The sequence below is a fragment of the Bos grunniens genome, chromosome 26, assembly GCF_055505025.1.
Source record: "Bos grunniens cultivar Pamir isolate PY7600 chromosome 26, Bosgru_T2T1.0, whole genome shotgun sequence".
NCBI lineage: Eukaryota > Metazoa > Chordata > Mammalia > Artiodactyla > Bovidae > Bos > Bos grunniens.
In genome coordinates this window covers 17,430,323-17,455,855 of record NC_141190.1, presented here as the reverse complement: position 1 = coordinate 17,455,855, position 25,533 = coordinate 17,430,323, and the positions used below count along the sequence as shown (strand labels likewise).

The following is a 25,533-nucleotide window of genomic DNA, read 5'->3' as shown; positions in this document are numbered from 1 at the left end:
GGCATAAGAGTGACAAAAATGGTCTAAAATTGGATTATAGTGTTGACTGCATAATTCTGTAAGTTTACTAAAATTCACTGAATCGTACACTTAAAATGGGTGAATTTTTGCTCTGTAAAGTACATCTCAATAAAGCTGTTTAAAAAGGTTAAAAAAGAGTTATTCACCTTAGACCACTGATATACCTTATTATCAATGAGCAGTTGAGTTGACGATTTTTCACCTTGATTAATCTGAAACACAATGCAAATGAAGAGTATGGAAAACTTAATTTCTACAGATATAGATTTAATCATGCTCATATAAGTCTTTGGCCAAAAATGGATAAAAACAAAGATTTCTCAATGTTTTTCTTTTTAAAAAAGTATATACATGGTCTCTCCTGAGATGTCATATACAGTGACCACAAGTAAATCATTTAATTTTTCTTGGCTTTAGGTTTGAAGGAAAAAAAGCAAGGAAAAGAATCTAAAGCTTTTTGGATTTGAGGAGTTATGTTAAAACTGAATTTTAGCTCTTTTCTGACAAAGAAAAGTTCACCATGATACATGCTGCATTTAAACAGTAAATTTGAAAATAAGAAAGAAAAAAAATCAGCATTACCTTAGCATTTTTTAGCTTTTCTCTTACTTTGCCTCTCAGAGTTTCTATTATGTTTCGATTTTCTTCTACATTCAAATCTGTCAAGAAGCCAACATAATACAGAGCTCATGACACTTTCTTTAAAGTATAACTCAACAGCAATAGAGTACTTATTAAATAGCTAGCTAATATGCATTTCTTTGGATCCTGACAATTATGAAGACCAAATCACTGCCCCATGAGAGTTCAGAATCTAGGAAACAAGAGCTTAGAACCTTCCTCCTTTTCATCTGGAACAGTCCTGCATGATGAGGACTGAATTTTGCAGTGAGGCTAAAAAAAAAAAAAAAATTGTTGAGAAACCTTTTTTACCTTTTAGGGAAAAAAAAGTCCATGAGAACAGTAATTTTCTATATAAACTGTAGACAGTCTACAAAATATATAAATATCAAAGCCATTCTATATAAGCTGCTCTATAGTCTACAAAATATATAAATATCAATATTTCAACTTGATTAAACTGAGGAGGAAGGAATCTGAAGAAAAAGAGAGGTAAGTCTTCAAGTACTCATTTTTAACCACTTATGTCAGTTTTGAAAATTCAGTGTAATACTGCTGACCCCAATTCCTACCAGTTCCTACAAGAAATGAAACAATCCTGTTGAGTATAAAGACTGCTCCAGCTGTTGAGTACACTCTAAGCCACATATTATTTTTGATTCATCCATCAGATGATCTACCATATGGACTGAGAAGGACAGGAGTCATGCAGTCCTAAGTACAGAAACTGGAGGACCTAATGGTCATTTTGCCTTGTATTTTTCTTTTTCTTCTCCCTGCCTTTGAGTCAGTCAGTTCAGTTCAGTTCAGTTCAGTCGCTCAGTCGTGTCCGACTCTTTGTGACCCCATGAATCGCAGCACGCCAGGCCTCCCTGTCCATCACCAACTCCCAGAGTTCACCCAGACTCACGTCCATCAAGTCAGTGATGCCATCCAGCCATCTCATCCTCTGTCGTCCCCTTCTCCTCCTGCCCCCAATCCCTCCCAGCATCAGAGTCTTTTCCAGTGAGTCAACTCTTCGCATGAGGTGCCTTTGAGTACTTAATGATAAATAGAAAATGGTGGGAATAAACGGTGAGCATAAAACTAAATCAGTATAGGTCATGAGAATCTTCTTTTTCTCTTAACTTTTTGGCCATAAGGCATGTGGGATCTTAGTTCCCCCACCAGGGATCAATCCCATGCACTCTTCAGTTTGAAGTGCAGTATTAACCACTGGACCACCAGGAAGTCCCCAAACATCTTTATTCTTAACTGCAGCATTCTGTGATATAATTTAAAAATTATTAGTTGGTTTGTTTATACTCTATTCCCAGAACGTAGAATGACAGATGGCATACAGTAGGTGCTTAATAAATATGTGCTGATGAATGAAACAGGGATAAACCATTGTTTATATATCTTTCTTCCTGAGATCTGAAGTTTCCTGAAGCATGTTCTAGATCTCTGTATCTTTATGGTTGAACACAGTCTGAATCATGAGGAGATTTTCCATGTTTGCAGAGAAAAAGAGAGGAAACAAAATATAATTTTATTACATGCACTGACTTTACCATTATTTCCTCATGCCCACTTGTATTAAATATTATATAGGAAGTTTAGTTTCTGTTTGAACTCATCTTTTAAGAAACTGTGTTCCCAAATGAAACTGTGGGGTAAGATTAGTCATTTATATTAAAAAAATAAAGCCCAGCAGTATCAGAGCTGTGGTATACTTATTGAGAACCTTTTGGAAGATGCTTGTCTACATTTTCTTCTACTGCAACGTTATCTGTGTCTTCTGACATCTGCAAGAAAAGAGGGGTAGGGTTACTTTGCATCTTTTTGTTCTGGCATTTAACATCTTTTCATAAGTTCATCAGCCCTTTGAATGGAGAAGGAAATGGCAACCCACTCCAGTATTCTTGCCTGGAGAATCCCAGGGACAGAGGAGCCTGGTGAGCTGCTGTCTATGAAGTCGCACAGAGTCGGACACGACTGAAGTGACTTAGCAGCAGCAGCAGCAGCAGTCCTTTGAAAGTTAGTGCCTTTATAATGACAATTCATATCTTTTGCCCATTTTATTAAATTTCACTCTTTTATCAGTTGGTATGATCTCTTTATGGCTTCCCAAGTGGCGCTAATGGTAAAGAATCCATCTGCCAATGCAGGAGAAGGAAGAGACACAGGTTCAATCCCTGAGTTGGGAAGATCCTGTGGAGAAGGGCACGGCAACCCACTCCAGTATTCTTGCCTGGAGAATTCCATACAGAGAGAAACCTGGTGGGTTATGGTCCATAGGGTTGCAAATTGCTGGACATGACTGAAGTGACTTAGCATGCAGGCATGAGCTCTTTACACATAGGAGATTTTTAAATTAAGAAATTGCTCTCTGTAATATTTAAAAGGACATTTTAATGATAAAATCCAGTAGTTAGTTCTTAGTGGTCATATATTGCCTACTTCATGTATCTTTTAGGAAGATCAAATGAGATCAAACAAATAAAAATACTTTGAAACTCAACACTATATCAATGTTAGCTACTACTTGAGTACCTAGCATGTGATAACTTTCTAAAAGCTTTCCAGATCCTTGTCCTCTATCATTCTACCTCTCTGGTCACTTACTCTTTGTATCCTTCATTGGTCACACTTCTCTTAATAGCTTAAATGTGAGTACATTCAAAGGCTTTGCAGAATGTATATATTCCCATGACTTCCTAAATGTGTCTCTAACCTTGACTGCTCTCCTGAATACCATATTTCTAGTTGCCTAGTGGTATTTCTAATTGAATATCCTACCATCACCAAAAACTCAACATGTTAAAATCAGCATTTATTTCCTTCACCACTTTTTAAATCTCAATATTCCAAAATAAAACCATACTAGCAATGTTAAACTCTTGTTCAGCACAATATGGATAAGTATGGTTTTCATTTTAAGTTAAAAAAATAGAATAGCAAAAGATTCTTTAAACAACAACTGTACATGCTAACGAAACTAGTGTGCAGCTGGAGTGGGAGGAGCAAGCAGACATACCTCAGATTTATAATCACAGTAAAAACATGGATTTGGGTCAAAAGCCAAAGCAGGGTATTGACATGAGGGTACTGACATGACTGTAGTTACAAGCTTAGTCTATACACTTTCTGAAAGAACTCCAAAATCCATCAATGGATTCTGTACCACACTTAAGAATTGCTGAAAAAGGTCAATACGAATTAAGATGTTCTGTTCTTATTAAACCTTCAGCATTTTCCTCAACAAAATTAAAAATAATTAATTTTATTCTTGACCAAGGGGACAGCAAACCGTGAAGGTGTGATGGAACATCAATGCCACCAAGTGAGTGATGGAGGTCTCCTTTAATTCCTAATAATATCACCCAACATGCTGGATATACTTTTCATAACTGCCCATCCCCATTTAGAAGACAGGAATAAAATATGAATCTTAATTGGAATTACTGTAGGTGACATGTAGATACCAGTCCTAAAAATGTTTCAGTTGCTGATAAAAAAAAAACACATTTTTTTTTCTTAGCAAAGTAGGGAATTGGCTGCTGGCTGGCTGAGAGAACAGATAAATAAATATTTAAATAAGGGAACAAATAAATAAGTAAATATATAAATAATTCACCTCTAATACTCTTAATTACATAATTGACAGATCAAACAGTATATCGCCCTTAAATTCTTATATTATTTTTTAACATATGAACTGTATGATTTGTATATAAAACCAAATATATCATTTTTTCCAAGATTATCCTACATTTATAATTGAGCTATTTTGTATAATCAAAATCCTTAATAAACTCCATTAATACTCCATTAATACCTTTCTAAAAATATCTTCTTTTCTCTTTGAAATCTTTTTCATGATGGTTCTCTCATTTCCACTTTCTAAATAAATAAGAAATATTTTTAAGAATGATACATTACTGAGAGAAAACAACTATTTTGATGCATAAGATAAACTTATGCTATGTAAATTTTTTAATTTAACTAAAAACTAAACTAAGAAATACACTATTGCTTTTAATACTATTTAGTTATTGATCATCGTAATATTTAATCTTTACTGGTACTGGCATATGGAAAAGGTGGAACTTAACCAAAAAATTCTACAATTAAGTGTGAGACAGCATTATTTCACAGTGTTTCACAAAAACTATCGTGAATTCCATGTGTTCCATTATCTAAGTTTGAAAATTAGTGTCTTTTAGTTAACTGTGATCTTATTTTCTAAAAGAAAACCTAGGAACCAAGTCTTGACAAAGGATTTTCTGATCCATGACTCAAACATGTCTTTGAAAGGCATCAAAATTAAATCATCCATTGTTCTCAGAACTAAGATACATGTATCTTGGTGCCTGTACTTACAGTCCCTGCTGGACAGAAACTCAAAACGGAGCACCTTTCTTTAAGTGAGGCCAAGAAAGCTTCTGTCCACTTCCCCACTTTAAGCCCTGCTCACCACTCTCCAAAATAAACCTTCAGCTATAATCAGACCAAACTCTTCTTTATATTTCCTGGCATTTCCATTGTTTGATTTTTCCACCTTTCCCTTAATCTAGAGCATTCCACGTTTCAAAGCCTCATTCAAACCTCACATCTTCCAGGATTTTTTTTTTTTTTTTCCTGATCTCCACTAGCACTAATAATAACGTATTTTTTGTTCATTACAGCCTACCCTGCAAGCTCACTTTCCGCCTGCTCTAAAGTGAGGACAAGAGCTGAGCACTGAACTCATCTGCCCTCCACCAATCCTAGCAAAGTATTCAGCACACAGTAGGGACTCAATAAATAATACGAACTTGGATTTGAAACAAATCAAGCACTGCTCTCGAACGCTGTATAATGGAATGGTTCTCAGCCTTATCAATTCCCAAAGGTGATGACTAATGGATGGGCCAGATCTTAGGGACTACAAGTCTCAGTGGCCCATGCGGGTCTGGACCTGGTAGTCTGGGGACTCCACGGGCTCTTTTCAGAGTAGGGCTGCAACCAGACAAAATATTGGAGTGTCCGACAGGGAAGGGTAAGGACATTTTATGAGTTATTAAGACATTCACCTGGATGGTCGGTGCACTTCTGCTATGCCTGGGCGGCGAAGTCAGGACGCGCAGTTCACCACGGACTCTGAGCTGTCACCAACCGCCCCGCACCGCTCGCGACGTCTACACCCCACGCACCCCAAGCCTGCGGAGCTCTTCCTCCTCAGGACTGGACATCTAGGCGGTCCAGGAGCATGCGCGATGTGGCCTCTCAGCCAGCCTGGCGGGAGCGCGCGCCGAGCCTGAGTCTTCCGGAATCTTCGGTGCGCTATTTCTGCTCACCTGGCTGTCAGGGCTTGGGACTCACCCTCGTTTCAGCCTAGCGTGCCTGGTGGGAGCCGCGGGTTTTGATCACCCGCCGCTGAGCTTGTGCCTCAGTAGCCGCAATTGCCCTGGTCGCTGTTCTGGAAGAGATCTGAAAGCAGGCTGCCCTGGATCGTGACAGCCCCACATCTCTCGTCCTGGTGAAGAATTGTATCCCCAACCGGTAAGTATCGGCCGCACGCTCCCCGGCCTGCGCGGGCCCGGGGTGACCACCCGAGTCGCCTCTGAGCAAGTGTTCCTGGCGGAGGATGCTCTCCAGCTGCCCGTGGAAGTGCGGTCGCCCACGCCGTCCAGACGCGCCTGGGAGCCTGCGACCTGCTTTGCTCTGCGCTGCCTCTGCCTTGCCGCGAGGAGAGATTCTTTGAGTTCAGGCGCTTTGGGTGTGGCATCTCAAAAGACCGCCCGGAATATGCAAGCGGTGGGGCGGGTCTTTCTCTTCCGGAGACTGCTACTAGTGTAACCAGTTTATTTTTCAAGCTTAAAATAGGGCATGCTGGACACGCTCACTCGTGTCATGCCATCTTTGCTTAATAATAATAATAAACTTTACATTGTTTTATCTTCTTTTCCCAGTGATTGACCGCCGTGTTAAAATAAAGAGTTAAATAAAATGTTCTGTGGTTGGAAATTTGTCCTGGCAAACTCTTGGCGGGGGCGGGGGGGAAGTGAGGAAACTTGCTAGTATGGAAAGCCGCACGGCGGTGCTATCTGTGTACTCTTTCGTTCATTCAAACGTTTAGCAACTGTTTATTAGCTGCTTTCTCTGTAAGGCATTGTGCTTAGCGCTTTAATTCTACAGAAACTTAGAAAGTGTTGAAAACTTCTAACAAACCTTGTACATTTAGGGGAGGGGAGATGTGGAAGTAAAGAAACTGCTGCAAAGCTAATGTTCCAGGTTATACTGGTACATTATGACATAAGTAGAAATAGACCTGAAGTTCTACTCACCTAATAATCTGAAATAATGCATACAGATAAACGTGTCCAAACCTCGAAATCATGTGGCCAAACTGTCATTCTGAATAAAATCCTCACTGCGTCTCCCATCTTGATTTTGTAGGGCTCTTCTGTATAGGAATTTAGGAAAAATCATAGTGGAGAAAGAGAGAAAAAGTCTAGAAATACTTCCTTTAAATAGCAACGTTATGGAGAATGTGGGCATGTGCAAATAATATGTAATCTGTGGTGTTCCTTAAGTATACCTAACTCCTGGAATTATTATTATATTAATATGATGTCTTCTGAGTTCATCAGCTCCTAATCCTGTCCACTTAGTTCTTCAGGTTAAGCTTTGAATACTCCAGAAACTCTTCACATAGGACACCATGATTATGGGCTAGTTATTTTTCTTTTCTTTTCCATTTGAGTCTTTGTCTCAGAGTGAACCTGTGCTGTGCTTAGTCGCTCAGTTGTGTTTGACTCTTTGTGACCCCATGGACTGTAACCCATCAGGCTCCTCGGTCCATGGGATTCTTCTCCAGGCAAGAATGCTGGAGTGGGTTGCCATGCCCTCCTCTAGGGAATCTTCCAACCCAGGGATTGAACCCAGGTCTCCCACACTGTATGCAGATTCTTTACCATCTGAGCCACCAGGGAATCTCATGAATACTGGAGTGGGTAGCCTATCCCTTCTCCAGAGGATCTTCCTGACCCAGGAATTGAAGCAGGGTCTCCTGCATTGCAGGCAGATTCTTTACCAGCTGAGCTACCAGGGAAGCCCCAGTGTGAACCTAGTTTGGCAGTAAAGACAGCATATTCTATACAGGGTTAACAGATTATGTTTCTTAAGAAGCCAGATAGTAAATATTTTAGGTTTGCTGGCCATATAGCCTCTATCACAATTACTGAAGTCTGCCATCGTGGCCTGAAATCAGCATAGGCAACATAAAGAAATGGGCGAGGTTGTGTTCCAGTAAGACTTTATTTACAAAAACATACCGCTTAGCTGCCCAACCCCTGTTCTATACAATTCCTATCTGCTGTGGGTTAATTTTATTTGCTTCCTCAGGGTTGAGACAAAATGAATTTGCACTTTGTCTTATCAAAACTTGAGTAACATGCTGTACCATCTCTTGTGATGTAGTCTGTACAAAGACTTCAGCAAGGAACCCATTAAACAAATGACACCAAGCCATTTACTGCAAGTAACGGATGGTTACTGCAGAAGGCAATGGCACCCCACTCCAGTACTCTTGCCTGGAAAATCCCATGGACGGAGGAGCCTGGTAGGCTGCAGCCCATGGGGTCGAGAAGAGTGGGACACTTACTGAGCGACTTCACTTCACTTTTCACTTTCATGCATTGGAGAAGGTAATGGCAACCCATTCCAGTGTTTTTGCCTGGAGAATCCCAGGGACGGCGGAGCCTGGTGGGCTGCCATCTATGGGTTCGCACAGAGTCGGACACGACTGAAACGACTTAGCAGCAGCAGCAGCAACGGATGGTTATACAGTTTTAGGAACAGTTTTGTACTGAAAAATGTAACAATTACTGGAGAGGCTGCACCTGCTAGTGAAGAAGCACTGCCACATTTCCAACAGAACTGAAGTTGGTTAAGGAGACCAACCACATTCACATAACTTTTATTACAGTATATTGCTGTAATGTTCTATTTTTTAATTAGGCACATAAGAGATTGACAGTAACCAATAATAAAATAAAACAATTACAGCAATATACTGTAATAAAAGTTATTATTGATTATTGTTGTCAATCTCTTATGTGCCTAATTTATAAATTTTATCATATATATGATACAGGAGAAAACATAGTATATACATAGTTCAGTACTATCCACAGTTTCAGACATCCATTGGGAGTCTTGGAATGTGTTCCCTACAAATAAGCAGGGATTACTGTATCTACTTCAAAAGCAGAGACATTACTTTGCCAACAAAGGTTCGTCTAGTCAAGGCTATGGTTTTTCCTGTGGTCATGTATGGATGTGAGAGTTGGACTGTGAAGAAGGCTGAGTGCCGAAGAATTGATGCTTTTGAACTGTGGTGTTGGAGAACACTCTTGAGAGTCCCCTGAATTGCAAGGAGATCCAAACAGTCCATTCTAAAGGAGATCAGTCCTGGGTGTTCTTTGGAAGGACTGATGCTAAAGCTGAAACTCCAGTACTTTGGCCACCTCATGCGAAAAGTAAAGACTCTGATGCTGGGAGGGATTGGGGGCAGGAGGAGAAGGGGATGACAGAGGATGAGATGGCTGGATGGCATCACCGACTCGATGGACGTGAGTCTGGGTGAATTTCAGGAGTTGGTGATGGACAGGGAGGCCTAGCGTGCTGCGATTCATGGGGTTGCAAAGAGTTGGACACGACTGAGCGACTGAACTGAACTGAACTGTATCTACTTTGCTTTTACCATTTAAAATTGCCTTCCCAGGGATCACCAACAATCCAGTCAAATCCTGCAGCTTTTCTTTGTTAATGATCTCTGGGATCATTAACCACTCTCCATGTATACTTTACATTTTTAGTTTTGCACACTATTATTCAAGCTCGTCTCTTAATTTTCTGGTAGTCGTCAATCACCTTAAGTTGTCTCTTCTTCCTTCTCACTGTAGATATTTTATAGACTCTGTCTTTGGCTTTGTGCTTTTATTCCTATTCTCAATTTTTAAAATCACATTTTATTTTCAAATCATAAGTATTTGGTAAAGTTTATTTAATAGTTCATAGAAGAATGACTTTCATATTTGTTTTTAGAGACCACATCTGTTTTATTCTATAATGCACTAAAGTCTTTTTTTAGCGCTTAATAGGCTAAATAAAGGGCGCTAGTGGTAAAGAACCCACCTGCCAATCCAGGAGACTGGATATGATCCCTGGCTTTGGAAGATCCCCTGGAGGAGGGCATGGCAACCCACTCCAGTATTCTTGCCTGGAAAATCCCCATGGACAGAGGAGCCTGGAGGGCTACAGTCCATAGGGTCACAAAGAGTTGGACATGACTAAAGCGACTTAGCACACCCAGGCTAAATAAAGTTTAACTAGAAACTGAATTTTGCCTGGGAGTTAGAAATTTCCTTCTCAGTATTTATTCAGGTATTCTACGAGGAAAATTTACTGGCTAACTCATTTCTGTTTCTTATAAGAAGTCCTCAATTAAATCTCTCTCATGTTTTTCTTCTCTTGGAAACCTTTTGCTTGCTAGAATTTAGAAAAGTCACTTTTTGAACTCAGTATTCTGTTAAGGTAGTGATTGCTATTTCTAAACTAAGATATAATTCTTCCCATCTTTTTCTCTAGGCATTATCTCTGAGAAAATTTCCTTTATAACATGTCCAGATGTCAGTTTTCTTCTTTTTGAAACTAAGCAACAGGGAATTCCCTGGCTGTCCAATGGTTAGGACTCTGCACTTCCACTTCTGGGAGCCCAGTTCAATCCCTGGTCCCAGATCTAAGATCCTGTAACTGGGTGGTACAGCACTCACACCCACCCCCTAAAAAAAACCTAAGCAACATTGGAACAGTCCAAAAATCTTATGTATCTTAGCATATTTTCAGTAGGCATTCCTAAAGAATATCTTCTATTTAATTTTCTCTTCTTTAATAAATATATAGTATTCATTCAGCATCTTTTATATGCTGCTTAGCAGTTCTTCTAAGATCGCTACCTGTCAGATATAGTACTAAACATGGCTACAGAGGTCAGGAAGAGCCCTTACCTTCAAATAGGTAAGTTAACCAGCAAATATAATAGAGTAGGTGCTATAATACAGGACACACTGCTGCTGCTGCTAAGTTGCTTCAGTCGTGTCCGACTCTGTGCAACCCCATAGACGGCAGCCCACCAGGCTCCTCCGTCCCTGGGATTCTCCAGGCAAGAACACTGGAGTGAGTTGCCATTTCCTTCTCTAATGCATGAAAGTGAAAAGTGAAAGTGAAGTCGCTCAGTAAGTGTCCGACCCTCAGCGACCCCATGGACTGCAGCCTACCAGGCTCCTCCATCCATGGGATTTTCCAGGCAAGAGTACTGGAATGGGGTGCCATTGCCTTCTCTGACAGGACACACTACCTATTCCTTTTCATCCTATAAGAATTTATGGTGCACCCACTGTGTCCTAGAACTCTGTTTGGCTCTGAGAAGTCAATATTGAATAAGAAAGGCCAGATCCCTTCTTTTATCTTATCTTTGTGTGGACTAGCAAGGCGTTATATGAAGAAATTCTGCACTGCTGTTCTCGTTACCTAGAATGTTCTATCTTTGCATGGCTGACCTCTTAATTTAAATATCACCACTTTAGAGTCAACCTTCCCTGGTTGTCTTATTTAATATTGTCCTTCTCCACCAGTCACTGTCTACTGCATTATCTTGAATTTCCTACAAAGTAACTATTACTTCTCTTTTGAGAACAGGGACTTAGCCTTGTTTGATCGTTCTATATCTTTTAAGTGTTTAAACGGGCTTCCCAGGTGGTGTGCAGTGGTAAAGAATCTGCTTGCCAAGAAGGAGATCTGTGTTTGATCCCTGGGTCAGGAAGATCTCCTGGAGAAGAAAATGGCAACATACTCCAGTATTCTTGCATGGGAAATCCCATGGACAGAGGAGCCTGGTGGACTACAGTTCTTGGGTAACAAAGAGTCTGACACAACTTAGCAACTGAGCACACACACAAGTGTTTAAAAAGTGCCTGGCACATTTAGGGCTCCTAATAAGTATTAATATTTGCTGAGTGGACAAACTAATGAATAGATGAATAGTGCTGATTCAACAAATAAGGTAATTTCAGATAGTAAAGAGTGGGTACTCAGAGAAAATATATGGATGGGTGGAGTCAGGGAGGTCTGATGTCCAGTACTTTAGTACTCCTGACCTTACTCCCTTTCCACCTTTATCTGTTCTGTCACCCTTTCCTCATAGTGCCTGTTCTTAAACTTAAGCCCTTAATTTTTGTGATCTCTTGGCCACAGGAAATAATATTTATATCTTAACAGTTGAAAATCCTCTCTAAAATTAGGCTTGGCTGATGACCTTTACCGTGTGGTTCTTAAGCTTTGTTCTTTCCATTAAGGCAAAATATCTGTCAATTTTTCCAAGATGCAAATGATGAGCCCATTTGCTTTTTTTTTTTTTGAGCCTTCAGCAAGTTGTAATATCTTTGCAGTAGTATCAGATCACTGATCACAGACCACCACAACAAATAGAACAATAATGGAAAAGCTTGAAATATTGCTAAAATTACCAAAATGTGACAGAGCCAAGATGTAAGCAAATGCTTTTGGACAAATGGCACCACTAGACTTGCTTGATGCAAGGTGGCCACAAACCTCAATGTGTAAAAAACAAACACAGTATCTGCAAAGTGCAGTAAAGTCAAGCACAATAAATGAGATATGCTTGTATATACAGTGGAATATTATTCACCCACAAAAAAAGAAATCTTGAATTTGCTACAACATGGATGAACCTTGAAGGCATTATGCTAAGTGAAATCAGTCAGAAACATAGATACCGTATGATCTCACTTTTACATGGAGGACTCCAAAACCAAACAACAATCAGCCAAAAACAAATTAAAGAAAAGAGCTCACACAACAGAACATATTGGATTGGTGGTTGCCGGAGGAGAGAGAAATGGTGAAAGGGTTCAAAGGTACAAACTTAAGTCATAGGGGGATGTGTAATGTGTAGTGTGGTAACACAGTTAATAATATTTGTGTTGTCTATTTGAAAGTCGTTAGTTTCTCGTTATAAGAAAAATTTTGGTGTGGTGACAATATTAACTAGACTTACTGTGATCATTTCACAGTGTATAAAAATACCAAATCACTGTGTTGTACACCTGAAACTAAGATAATGTATGTCAGTTCAGTTCAGTTGCTCAGGCATGTCCAACTCTTTGCAACCCATGGACACCAGGCTTCCCTGTCCATCACCAACTCCCCGAGCTTGCACAAACTCATGTCCGTCGAGTTGGTGATGCCATCCAACCATCTTATCCTCTGTCGTCTCCTTCTCCTCCTGCCTTCAGTCTTTCCCAGCATCGGGTTCTTTTCCAAGGAGTCAGTTCTTTGCATCAGGTGGCCCAAGTATTGGAGCTTCAGCTTCAGCATCACTCCTTCCAATGAATATTCAGGACTGATTTCCTGTAGGATTGACTGGTTTGATCTCCCTGCAGTCCAAGGGACTTCTCTAACACCACAGTTCAAAAGCATCACTTCTTCAGTGCTCAGCTTTTTTTATGGTCCAACTCTCCCATCCATACATGACTACTGGAAAAACCGTAGTTTTGAGTAGACGGACCTTTGTTGGCAAAGTAATGTCTCTGCTTTTTAATATTCTGTCTAAGCTGGTCATAGCTTTTCTTCCAAGGAGCAAGCGTCTTTTCGTTTCATGGTTGCAGTCACCATCTGCACCCTGGCTGCAGTCTCATCCATGTGCCTTGCAAGCTCTTTCCTTTAGGGCCGGACCCTGGGCGGTCAGCTCCGGCTGCTGCTGCTGCTTCCTCCTGGGTTTCTGGCCGCCTCTCCGCCCTCCTCCGGGTCCCGGTTTCTACCGCACTTCCACCTCTTCTCCTCCCACTACCATCCCTGAGACCATGGGAGGCTTCGTATCATGCGGTTCTTCCCGGTATTCCAGGCTGTGATAGCATCATCAGGCTGCGCCCTCCTCCCCGCCCGCCTCCAGCCGAGGCCCCAGTCTTGAGCGCTGTGGATGAACCAGACTCTGCGCCGGGATCTGCGCGGATGCCCTCGTCTGGGGTAGACTTGGGACTAACCGCCGGGGCAGGTCCTCTTTGGGGCACCTAGTCCCGGTTACAGCGGTTATAGGGTGTGTGTCGCCGGTCCAATGTGTACCTCCTCCTGGTTAGGCGCCCGCCCTCCGTCCCTGGCGCCCCTCCCTGCCTCCCTCGCAACCCACCTGCCCACCCCCGATTTGCCTTTTTTTTTTTTTTTCTTACTTTGTGCTCAGCTTTTATGCCTAAAAGCCTATAACCCTCTTTCTGATTGAATTTTTAAAATTTGAGTTGATATTTTTCCTCTAGTAATCTTGGAGTGGATATCTGGGATTCTGATGAAGCAGCCAATCTCCCATCCAATTCTATGGATGAAATCATGGATTGACCCTCAAAATGAAGACTTTCGTGGGTAAAAGAGACATGATTTTATATTAATATTTTATAATGTTATGAAACATATTTACTAAGAATCAAGAAATGTGCGTTAAAACTTTAGCTCTACCGCTTAGAAATTGTATATAATTTAGAACAAGTGACATAACCTTTCAGGCCACTCTTGTTTAATTTGTAACCTAAAGCAATTGAACCAGATCAGTTAGCTTTTGTTAAGATGCATCATAAGGATATCGAAAACTAGTATTTCATGAGATATTATTTGTTGTACAGGAGTAAAAAGTGTTTAAGTCAAATAAATTTTGGAAATGCAAACTGCAATCAGCATGAGCATTACTTTATAAAAAGCCCTTAGGATTCCTGAAGGATTTGTTAAATTTTTACATGTGGAATCTAAAATGTCACAAATGAATTTATCTTTGAAACAGAAACAGACTCAGAGTCATAGAGAACAGACTTGTGGTCGCCAAAGGGGAGGGGGTTGGGGGAGTGATGGATTGAGGGTTTGGGATTAGAAGATGCTAATTACTATTATATATTTTATATAATTATTATATACTATTAAGCTATTATATATAAAATAGAAAAACACCAAGATTCTACTGTATAGCACAGGGAACTATTTCAGTATCCTGTAATAAATCATAATGGAAAAGAATATGAAAAAGAATATATATAACTGAATCACTTTGCCACACACAAGAAACACACGAATTGTAAATCGACTATACTTCAATACATTAAAAAAAAATAATTTATTAAATTTTATTTAACCCAGAATTTCCCCAAATTATTTGAGCACAGAACTCTCGTTTCCCCCACAGGACAAGCATTAACATGACATGGGACACTAATTGTCTCCAAACTGTTGAGCAAATATTGATTAATCTGAAAGCAATATATTGGAGACAAGATCATTGTTCTTGATATCAGGTTTCTACTGGGGTGGTAATCACAAGATTGAAAAGAGGAATCAAAATGAAAAATGCTGTAAAGGCAGAATGGGAAGGTCTTGGCCAGGACAAGCCCCTGCCACTTCAACACTGATAAAGTTGATTCTAATCTTGGTTCCTTAAGGGAGTGGTGGTGTTAATCATGATAAAATGCAGGAGGAGGAGCAAGTTTATGAGGAAAGGTAGAGCTCAGTATAAGTCATCCTAAAACACACTGTTCCCTATCACAGGCCTTTCCTCCCCTCTCTTCTTAGAACCTTGCTATAAGAAATGATGTTGTTTTATTTTATTTTATGTTTTAACTTTACAATATTGTATTGGTTTTTCCTTAAAATTAATGTAATTAAATAGGATCAAGTCAAAAAAGAAAAAAAAAGAAATGATGTTGTTTCTTAGGAAACTGTATCTCACTTTTCATTGACTAATCCATGTTCTCTGATACTCTTCGTGCAAAAGGGATATAGAAATAAAAAGTCAACTCAGGTGCTGATGAGGGTGATTCCATCATTATATCATCAATATAAATTTAGAAATTCATTTACTTAAAATAGAGAAATACAAAAGGCATAACAACACTTTTAAAACATGGAGTCTTAAATGCCACTTTGAAAGAAGAAGGCTTATGGAGACATTCTTTTCCCAATTAATTAAAATAACTATTGTACCTGTGATTAAACCAATTATGTTCAGTTTTATTAGATTCTTGTGCAAATAAAAACTTGAGTAGTTAACTATACACTGGCTTAAACATATAAGGAAAATAAATAGATGGTCTCTTAGTTAATCTGTCATTTTAGAATGTGAGACTAATGTGGGAGGTGCCAGAGCATCCTGGTTAAGGCTGTGGAAAGAAGATGGAATTGATGATGTCTTGGAGGAAATGACATATTTTTAAGACTATTCTTTGGCAAGATAAGTAGATTTCAGTTCATGGAAAACATACTTTATGTTTTAGTTCATGAGAAACTGTGGTAGACTGAATCATTGTGCCCAGTGTTTCATGAATTTTCTGTTACAATTAGTCATTCATGTCCTTTGCCACATGACTCTGCCATTTTCCCCAGTGTTTCTTCAATTGGTAAAGTTGGGGTTGGTCATATGACTTATTTTGGTCAGTAGAATGTGAATGGAAGTGACAGGGCCATGTCTGGGCCAAGACCTGAAGAGGCATCCTGAATTTTCTGTCCTTTTTGTGTCCCTTCTACTCAGAACATGGCTCAGGAAGCCACCAGACAAGGAGAGTGGGAGATACATGGAGCAGGCCTGAACTTGACCTACTGCCGGAAATAGAGGTACTAGCTGATTTGAGACCCATGAACATGAAAATCAATGTTTATTGTGGTAAGCCACTGAAATTTTGAGGTCGTTATAAGAAATTAAAAAAAAAAAAAACTAGTACAAACTGAAATACCTGGCTAGTGCAGGCTAATTGTGAGCAACTTGTTATGTTCAAACAAGATAGCAATTATCAGACTCTGAATCAGAGAGCGATGAAACCATTTTGGTGAAATTCAACTCGTCTTTCAAACCAACAATACATGAGAATATATTTTAATAGTAACTTTACTATTATATGGTAAACTTTGTGAGCTCTTAAGAGACTAATCTTTATTTTAGTATTCAAATTTACACTTTGACTATAGAATTTAAGCATCCAAATTATCTTGTATCATCTTTAAATCCAGATTAAATTTTCTAAAGTTTAGGGTTAATCATCAAGCATCTTGGTCTGAATGACAGGCATCTCTATTGTCACAAAAAAATGCAACAAAACCTGAGGAATAATGTGAAACTCTGAGCTGGGATGTTAAAAGCTTGTTAAGGATAATGTTAAACTTCATATATAATAAATAATAGCAAGGATGTTATAGCATCTATAGCTGTTTAAAGAAGTTCCCCCACCCAGAGAAAGACAAAATACTATTGCCTGTGTTTTTTTAGCTTTGAATGTACTTTTTGATATGTGCTGTTTAATATGGTAGCCACTAGTCACACATGGCTATCGAGCACTTAAAATGTAGTCCGGATTAGGGTGTGCTCTAAGTGTAATATACACAACAGATTTCAAAAACTTAATATTAAAAAATAAGAAATCTCATTAATTACATATTACTTACATGTTGAAATGAGTTCTAGGCACCTTCACCATAAGTATCTTTGCCATTGACACCTCTGCCACAAGCGTTTTTGCGGCAAACATTTTCATCAAATAACTCATTGCCTATAAGGCACGTTCTCCATGAAAGATAAAATAACCGAGGTGGGAGTTTTTGGTTTGACAGTTTGGTTTCAACTGGTTGAAATGTGTTAGCATTTCTTCTAGTTGGCAACATTATTGATGGCTTTATTGAGCTGGCATATGACACTGATTTGTCCCAAGAGTTGGTTTCGTATTTTGAAACACTACTTTGGAGGAGAAAGAGGCCACAGTCCTAGAAGGTGGAGAGGGAAACCCACATTTCCCACATGACTTTGGAATGTCTATCAACGGACACGTGACAATATGCCAAGAACAAACAACTGTGTAGAAGCTTTCACAGCACAGCACAAAGCTCAGTTACAAAGATGCCTCTAAGGACTTGGAAACGTACATCGCTCTTTATGAAGGAAGACATTTCAGTGAACAAGGAAAAGTATGATGCAGAATGAGGAGACAAACCAATGAGCCAAAAAAATAAACCCCGTATAAAATGCTATGAATGAAAGACTTGGAAGACAAGTGCTTAGGTACCACCTGCAAAATAAAATAAGCTATTTGTACAGTATTGCCATGAATCTACACACATTTTAAATGTACTCAAACATTTTATATTTCATAGTGTCTTGAATTTTGTTATTCATTTCATTGTGTCCTTTAATTGCCCCTCTTTTATTTTACATTATCTTATATTTTATGGCAAAATTGCTTCCAAGCCAATTACTACAGTGAAAATGTGGCCACAAGTGCTTGTGGCAAAGATGTCTATGGCAAAGATGCTTAAGCAGAAGTACCTAGAACCAGCAGTAACACTTGTAGATGTGATCCCTGGCACATTTTGTTGTGTAAATACCATGACACCAAAAAGGCATGCCACTCTCACTCATGAAGTTCTCTCACTAAATTAGATCCTGGGACAGTAAGATACAGCATGGCTTTAGTGACATCTCAGTGAGCATCTTTGTGGTGCAACAGGTTAGCATGTTTAGCAAAACGGAAGGGTTGACGGTTTGTCTACCTGATGTCTACCTCAGGATGGCCTTACGCCCAGCCAATTTCTTGGTGATGAAAATATACTGGAGTTGGATAAGATTGACAGTCGCACAGCATTGTGAATGTACTAAATGCCACTAAACTGTTTATGTTATAATGGTGAGTTTTAGGTTCTATGCCTTTTACCACAATAAAAACCAACCCCAGGAGATGTTTTGGAGGACACATTTTTCCAACCTTATGTTGTAACTATTTTTCTTCCTGACATGTGTACACCTAAATAATACGCCCTGATATCTGAATGCCTATATATATATATGTACAGCAGCTTTTAAAATAATCTCTGGTATGGGTGTCCCACTCTGTAGCATTTTTGGCATCACCCAGGAATATGTGACTTAGGCAAAAACCCTCTTTTGGCTTGGATTAACTATTTACTGCATAAGCACAGAAATTCCTTTGCAAGACTCTTTTGCCCTAGCACACATTTGCTTAGTCTAGAAAATTTTCCCATGGAAAGGGCAGGCTGGGCTTGGGTGTGTGTCTATCTTCTCCAAAGGCATTGTATGGCTTTTTTAATAAATGGGAAACAGGTCTGTAAGATCACAACTGAATTAGTCCCCAAGATTCTTCTTTTAGCCAGGGCAGCTTCCCAGCACAGGACTCGAGATTCTCAGTTCTTTTGGACAAAGTCAATATTGTTCTTTTATAAAGCAATGATCATGAAAGGAGGCAGATCTTTAAGACCCACACAACAAAGAGTACAAAAGAGAAAGGGGGGAAGTTTGGAAAGACTCACAGAAAAGACAGTGTCTGCCAGGAAGTCCTTGAAGCAGAGGGTGGTGAATACTTCCCACGGAGAGGCTTTAGCAGAAGCCAAGGAAGCCTCATGCTGGTCAAGACTGGCCTTGGTGAGCAAGAGTGGTGACCTTGGGCCCCACTGTGGAGGTAAGTGCTTCCTGGGCGAGTTTTCTCACTCCAGCCAGAAGATTTCAGCTGCTCCTGCTATACCATGTCTTTCCAGAAATACGAAGGCTTGTGAAAGACAACTATGCCTACGATGATCACTGCGAGCAGGATCAGGGAGAAGAGGACCATGAGGAAGACATAGGTGGAGTGGGGGAGGGGTGGGGACATTGGCTCTTCAGCTGGAATCTTGTTGGTCAGGTTCAGCATGTAGCCCAAAGTCCACCCAACGCTGGTGCTCCGGACCTGCAAACAGTGGGGAAAGTGTTGTTTCTGATTTGAGGATTAAATGAGCTTTCATTCAACACTACCCATAACACTAAACCACCAGGAAGTGAAAGCACCACGTTCGGTTCTCTAAAGGGATTACTTCTATATTTTGAATTGGGAATATGGCTGTGAGGAAACAGGAGCAAGTGATTAGAAGGAGAGTGTGGGGCCTCACTACTGTATTCCCCAGATTCACAGAGGAATTTGGTGAAAGATGGCTCAGTTCTCCTGCCAAGAAGAACTTAATTCAAATTAGGCCTTTGGAAGTTTGCATTCCTCTTTTGATATTTGTGTAATGTGCGTGATAGGGTGGGGAAGGGGGCTGGAGGCTGACAGGAAGCAGGCAAAAAATGAGAGACTGACTGTCCCTGTCCTTCTACATCCATGTCAGGCCCAGGAATCTCATCCATACAAAACCAAGACTTCTGTTATGATTCAACTAGGGAAAACCTGGGGAATAATCCCCATCAAGTCAGTCTTACTCGACGGATGTTCAAAGACATTGCATATGCATGAGAAAGGATTATTCTCAAATGAAAAAACATTCTCCAACCCTGCCATCTTCCTAGGGATATTTTCAAATCACCTCGAAATGTATTGAAATATAGGTAGTCTGTGAATAATAAAGAATTGTGGAAATGTTTCTATTACATGAGTTGTATGTGGTCATGGTAGGAAAATCACCAAGTACATATATCTTCTTTTTTGAAGATAAAACCATCTCTGCTTCGTCACTCAAAGTTGTTGTTATTATCATTTTGTGTCATATCCTACCAATCTCTCTGTGCATGTTTTTCACAGAAAAAAGTGGAATTAAATTGCATGTAGAAGTCATTTAACAACTCTTTGTAAATATTATCCCACATCTCTTAAGGGATTTCTGCAGTATCATGACTGGTATGAACTGCCTTATATGGTCATTTTTACTCACTTTATTCAATTATTTATAAACCCTAGAAATGGAGTAGTTGGACAAAGTGATGTACATATTTTAAGGCTTCTAGCACATATTGCCAAAACAGTCTTCCCAAAGGTTATGCCAGTTTACATCCCAGCCAATAGCATGTGAAATGCTCCTCTCCCCTACGCCTTTACCAGTCCTGGGAATTAATAATTTGTAAAATGCCCACTTCCTTTTATGGGAAACTGGAACTTTATCTGACTGCCTGTGTCAAAGAAGCCTCCAGAGTTACTGGAGTTATCACCTAGGGTTTAGAAATAACAGATCATAGTTGGTACCTCAGAGAATATAAGTCTGACATAGACATCTCTCTCAAACAGACAAACCATGATGGAACAGAAGGAAAACTTGGATGTTAAAACAAGGAAAAGATTCAAATTAGCAAAGGCAATATTGACAAGAGCACGATGAAACTAGTATTTTCAAGGCCACCACAGTCCTCTGCCTTAATGCTTTGTTTTGCTTGAAGTCAGGGGTAGATTGTTTTTGCCATCAATTGGTATGAGTTTAAAAGGTAGAGAAACACTGTCCTTAATATTTTTAATCAGCCACAAGTGTGTTCCTCTGTCTCACTGCCAGTGTAAATGTTGCTCCAGGCCTGAATGCCTGCAGGTGATGCTTTGGTAATGCACAGCCATGAGGTTGCTTCTTTAAGGCTTATGCTAAGCCTCATTTCTTAAGCAAAGGCCCCCATGCACAGTCATTCCTCTCATTCCTCACAGTGAGCTTTCGGATTGGTCATTCTTAAAGCTGCAGCCAACAAGGCCTTCACCCCTTATAAGAAACCATGATCATCCTTTCTGAATTCATGAAGGGGCCTTTGGGATGGATGTTGAAGCCAGCACACAGAATCACTGTGGCTGTTGAAATACTGTTATATTACTTTAATATCTTATATTTTGTCTTATAAGGAGTTAGTCACTGTTATATGAGCAGAAAGGTGAGGCTGAGGATGCAAGTAGACCTCCTTAGATAGGATGCCCACAACTGGCTGGTCAACATGCCAGGAGAGCCAGGCACAAAATCCCAGCTTAGGTGAGAGGTGAGGTGGCAGAACAGGACATCAGGCCAAAATTTAAATCAGGTTGACTCCTACCTCTTTCAAACTCAAAGCTGTCTCAGTCACTACCACCCAACTTCGCCCTTAACCCAACAAACCTTGTTCATGAAGTGAATATTTTTCCAGGACTCAGCTGTAAAATGGTAGCCATTCAGGAGGAGAACCAGGATGTAGGTGCCGGAAAAGCAGTATTCACTCAGGTATTTCTCCTTCACTTCACCAAAATTCTTCTGCACCTGGAAGCAAAGTGAGGAAAACATGATGCTTGTACAACAGGCCCTTCTCCACAGCCGCCATGTTCACTACTGAGCTGATCAAGGGAATAGAAAGCCCCAGCTCACATGGGCCTGAGGGTTGGCCTCTGCAGAGGGCTTTGGGAATGGCGCTGCATGCCTTCCATGGGTGCAGGGCTTCATACTTCAGGGTCTGTTAAGGGATCTTTTCCTCCACAGGCTATGACACATTAATAAGTGCTCCAGCAGGAAAAAAAAAATCTAGTTTCTGCGGTCTAATAGGTTCAACAACACTGAATTTTATTATATTTTTTCATCCCTTGTGAAACATTTTCCACATATATTCAAAACTGAAAAACTGTTACATGAAAGAAATCATTAATTTTTGTTTAATGAGCTTGTCCACTTATACACACATTTATTCAATAAATATAGTGTCTGTATTTTCATTTTACAGATCTTTAAGTGTGGGGAAAATTTGATCTTTGTTAAGACATTTCAACGTGTAGAATCAAAAGAACTAGGGTTGGAGTCCTGACTCTATCCATACCGTCTCAGCCTCTTGCCCTTGTTGTTGTTCAGGCACTAAGTCGTGTCTGACTCTGCAACCCCGTGGACTGCAGCACGCCAGGCTCCTCTGTTCTCCACTATCTCCCACAGTTTGCTCAGACTTATTTCCGTGGAGTCAGTGATGCCATCCAACCATCTCAACCTCTTTCTCCCCTTCTCCTCCTGCCCTCAATCTTTCCTAGCATCAGGGTCTTTTCCAGTGAGTTGGCACAGTTACGTTTGACAAACACTGCCCTGGAACCCAGTTCAGGAAGCATTTTGCTCAAGAATCCAAGATGTTCATCTTTCTCCACAGATCACCAGCAGCTGCAAAAAGCCTCCCCTCTTGGAAAGGGCTGAGGCATATCTGATCTGCTCTTTCTGAAAGTCCTGAATACCTCCTTCATGTCCAACTCAGACAAAATACTTAAGAGAAAATTCCAAATGTCCAGGCTCTTTTACAATCTTCCTTCCTCGGTTGTCAGTGCCCAAGAGAATAGCATCCATTTTCAAATAATCACATATCTTCAGAATGAAAGCACTGTGCATTTTGCAACCATGTCAACTTAAAACAGCTGCTGTTTTTGGCCACTCCTAGATGATCTGTTTATTTTTAGAACAGAGTATATGCAGATGACACCACCCTTATGGCAGAAAGTGAAGAGGAACTAAAAAGCCTCTTGATGAAGGTAAAAGAGGAGAGTGAAAAAGTTGGCTTAAAGCTCAACATTCAGAAAACTAAGATCATGGCATCTGGTCCTATCACTTCATGGGAAATAGATGGGGAAACAGTAGAAACAGTGTCAGACTTTATTTTTGGGGGCTCCAAAATCACTGCAGATGGTGATTGCAGCCATGAAATTAAAAGACGCTTACTCCTTAGAAGGAAACTTATGACCAACCTAGATAGCATATTGAAAAATAGAGACGTTACTTTGCCAACAAAGTAATGTCCATCTAGTAGAGGCTATGGTTTTTCCAGTGGTCTCATAGTTGGACTGTGAAGAAAGCTGAGCACTGAAGAATTAATTTTGAATTGATGGTGTTGAAGAAGACTCTTGAGAGTCCCTTGGACTGCAAGGAGATCCAACCAGTCCATCCTAAAGGAGATCAGTCCTGGGTGTTCATTGGAAGGTCTGATGCTAAAGCTGAAACTCCAATACTTTGGGCACCTCATGCGAAGAGTTGACTCATTGGAAAAGACCTTAATGCTGAGAGGGATTGCGGGCAGGAGGAGAAGGGGACGACAGAGGATGAGATGGCTGGATGGCATCTCCAACTCGATGGACATGAGTTTGTGTGAACTCTGGGAGCTGGTGATGGACAAGGAAGCCTGGCGTGCTGCGATTCATGGGGTCGCATAAAGTCGGACATGACTGAGCGACTGAACTGAACTGAACTGAACTGAAATTCCATATCTTTCTCTTGCGTCCCTGGAAATTTTCATCAGGTGGCACTGGATCTTGAATGACTCAGTGCCTCAGACCAGAAGAAAACTTGTGCTTCTGTCATAAGCAGGATATATATTGAACCTGTTTGATGGAAAAATGGTCTGACCACAGTGGTGTCTGTGGCAGATTCTGTGAACTGCCTGTCTTCCTCGGGGGTTAAGGGAAGTAGTAGAAGACAATGTGCTCAGCTCCAGGAAGTAGCTCGTGGTGGATCTAGGGCTCAAAGCCAGTCGTAAAATCCTGCATCCTGCTTTCTCAGCCAGCCGTGGCCAATGAGATGTAAGAGAAAAGACTACTAAGGAGCTTCTGGGCTAGCTTTTGCTTTCCTGTAAAAAGGAACTGATGTATCTGGATGCGATCACTGAAGCTAAACCTTATTTCCATGAGGAAAGCAGCCGAAGAATGATCAAAGAATGATTGAAGATAGTCAAGCTATTGGACCCATGCCAGCAACTGCCTATTGCCACACTTCAAATTAGGTGAAAATCATTAAGACCTTTTTTGTTTAATCCATTGTATGGCCAGTTATCATGGAATGCCAGTGAGTTTATTCCTAACTGAGTGTGCCATCTGGGCCTCTCTAACATGTGTGTTGGATCTTGGTCACATTAGTACAACCTGAAGAGCAGATGCACAGGGAAATGGTAACAATGGTAACAGCTGCTGTTTCCAGTTGCTTACCTCTTCCCAACGCTGAGCGCAGAACTCTTCCAACTTCTCAGTCAACTGTTCCACAGATACTGATTCCTCTGATGTAAGGTTTAAAAACTCCATCACATAGTAAAAAGCTGAAAATGCCTACAAGAGAAAAGTGCTGAGTTTGGTGCAGTGTCCAACACAGAGGGGCATTGATTCACTCTCCAGAAGGCCAAACCCCTAGGGAAAGTGCCTAGAAATCTCTGAGGAATAAATCATCGATCAGGTGATATTCCAGACCCAGGAACTGCTTCCTTCCTAGAAGGTGTCACTTTGCCACTGACAGGCATTTCTGAGCTGTTTGGTAGCTAATTTTCTCTGCAATCAGGGAGAAAGAAAGAGAATCAGGGAGAAAGAAAGATAGGGAAAAGAGAAGATAAAAGAGAGAGGAACAGGTCAGAAAAATCCCATCTTTAAAAAGCTATTATGTATGAATTTTTAATAAATAAAGCCTGGAAAATTCTACATAGAGGTAATGGGAGTGATCTCTAGCAAAATTATAAGATTTTTTTTCTTTTTATTTATGCAATTTTGGGCCTATTTTTATAATGTACAAGTACTTTCTTTAAATAGCCAATGTTTATTTAACAGATAATTTTTGCAGGTCTATCACAAGCTAGGCACAACTTAAAAGTTTAAAAAAATCATCATCATCATATGTGAAAACTATATAAAAAGTTTAAAAGTGAGTTAAAAGGAAAACATTCTAGAGTAATGTAAATGAAACCCCAAATAACCAAATGGGACCTTAAAACTTAAAAGCATTTGTACAACAAAGGAAATTATAAACAAAACAAAAAGATAACCTGCAGACTGGGAAAAATATTTGCAAATGATGTGACCAACAAGGGATTAACTTCCAAAATATACAAATGTAAGGCTTAACATTAAAAAAAAAGTCCAAAAATGGCCAGAAGACCTAAATAGACATTTCTCCAAAGAAAACATACAGATGGACAACAGGTACATGAAAAGATGCTCAGTATTGCTAATTATTAGTGAAATGCAAATCAAAATTGCAATGAGGTATCACCTCACACCAGTCAAAATGGCCATCACTAAAAATAATACATGCTGGAGAGGGTATGAAGAAAAGGGAACTCTCCTATACTGTTGG

General features: G+C 40.1%; 2 protein-coding genes across 16 annotated transcripts in view; both read right to left on the bottom strand.

The window, feature by feature from the left end:
- CC2D2B (coiled-coil and C2 domain containing 2B) overlaps positions 1–6,409 on the bottom strand; it is a 108,097-nt gene extending 101,688 nt beyond the window's left edge. The window contains exons 1-4 of the mRNA XM_086378889.1: positions 5,700–6,409; positions 2,369–2,429; positions 604–680; positions 167–233 (exon numbers count right to left, since the gene is read on the bottom strand). Of these exons, the coding sequence (XP_086235015.1) occupies positions 167–233; positions 604–680; positions 2,369–2,429 (205 nt within the window). The 5' untranslated portion in view covers positions 5,700–6,409. The remainder of the gene's footprint in view (positions 1–166; positions 234–603; positions 681–2,368; positions 2,430–5,699) is intronic.
- A 12,501-nt stretch (positions 6,410–18,910) lies between these two features.
- ENTPD1 (ectonucleoside triphosphate diphosphohydrolase 1) overlaps positions 18,911–25,533 on the bottom strand; it is a 106,026-nt gene continuing 99,403 nt past the window's right edge. For all 15 annotated transcript variants that reach the window (XM_086378871.1, XM_086378876.1, XM_086378880.1 and 12 more), the window contains 3 exons: positions 24,402–24,518; positions 21,586–21,723; positions 18,911–19,442 (listed from right to left, as the gene is read on the bottom strand). In XM_086378871.1, coding sequence (XP_086234997.1) covers positions 19,236–19,442; positions 21,586–21,723; positions 24,402–24,518 — 462 coding nt within the window. In that variant the 3' untranslated portion in view covers positions 18,911–19,235. The remainder of the gene's footprint in view (positions 19,443–21,585; positions 21,724–24,401; positions 24,519–25,533) is intronic.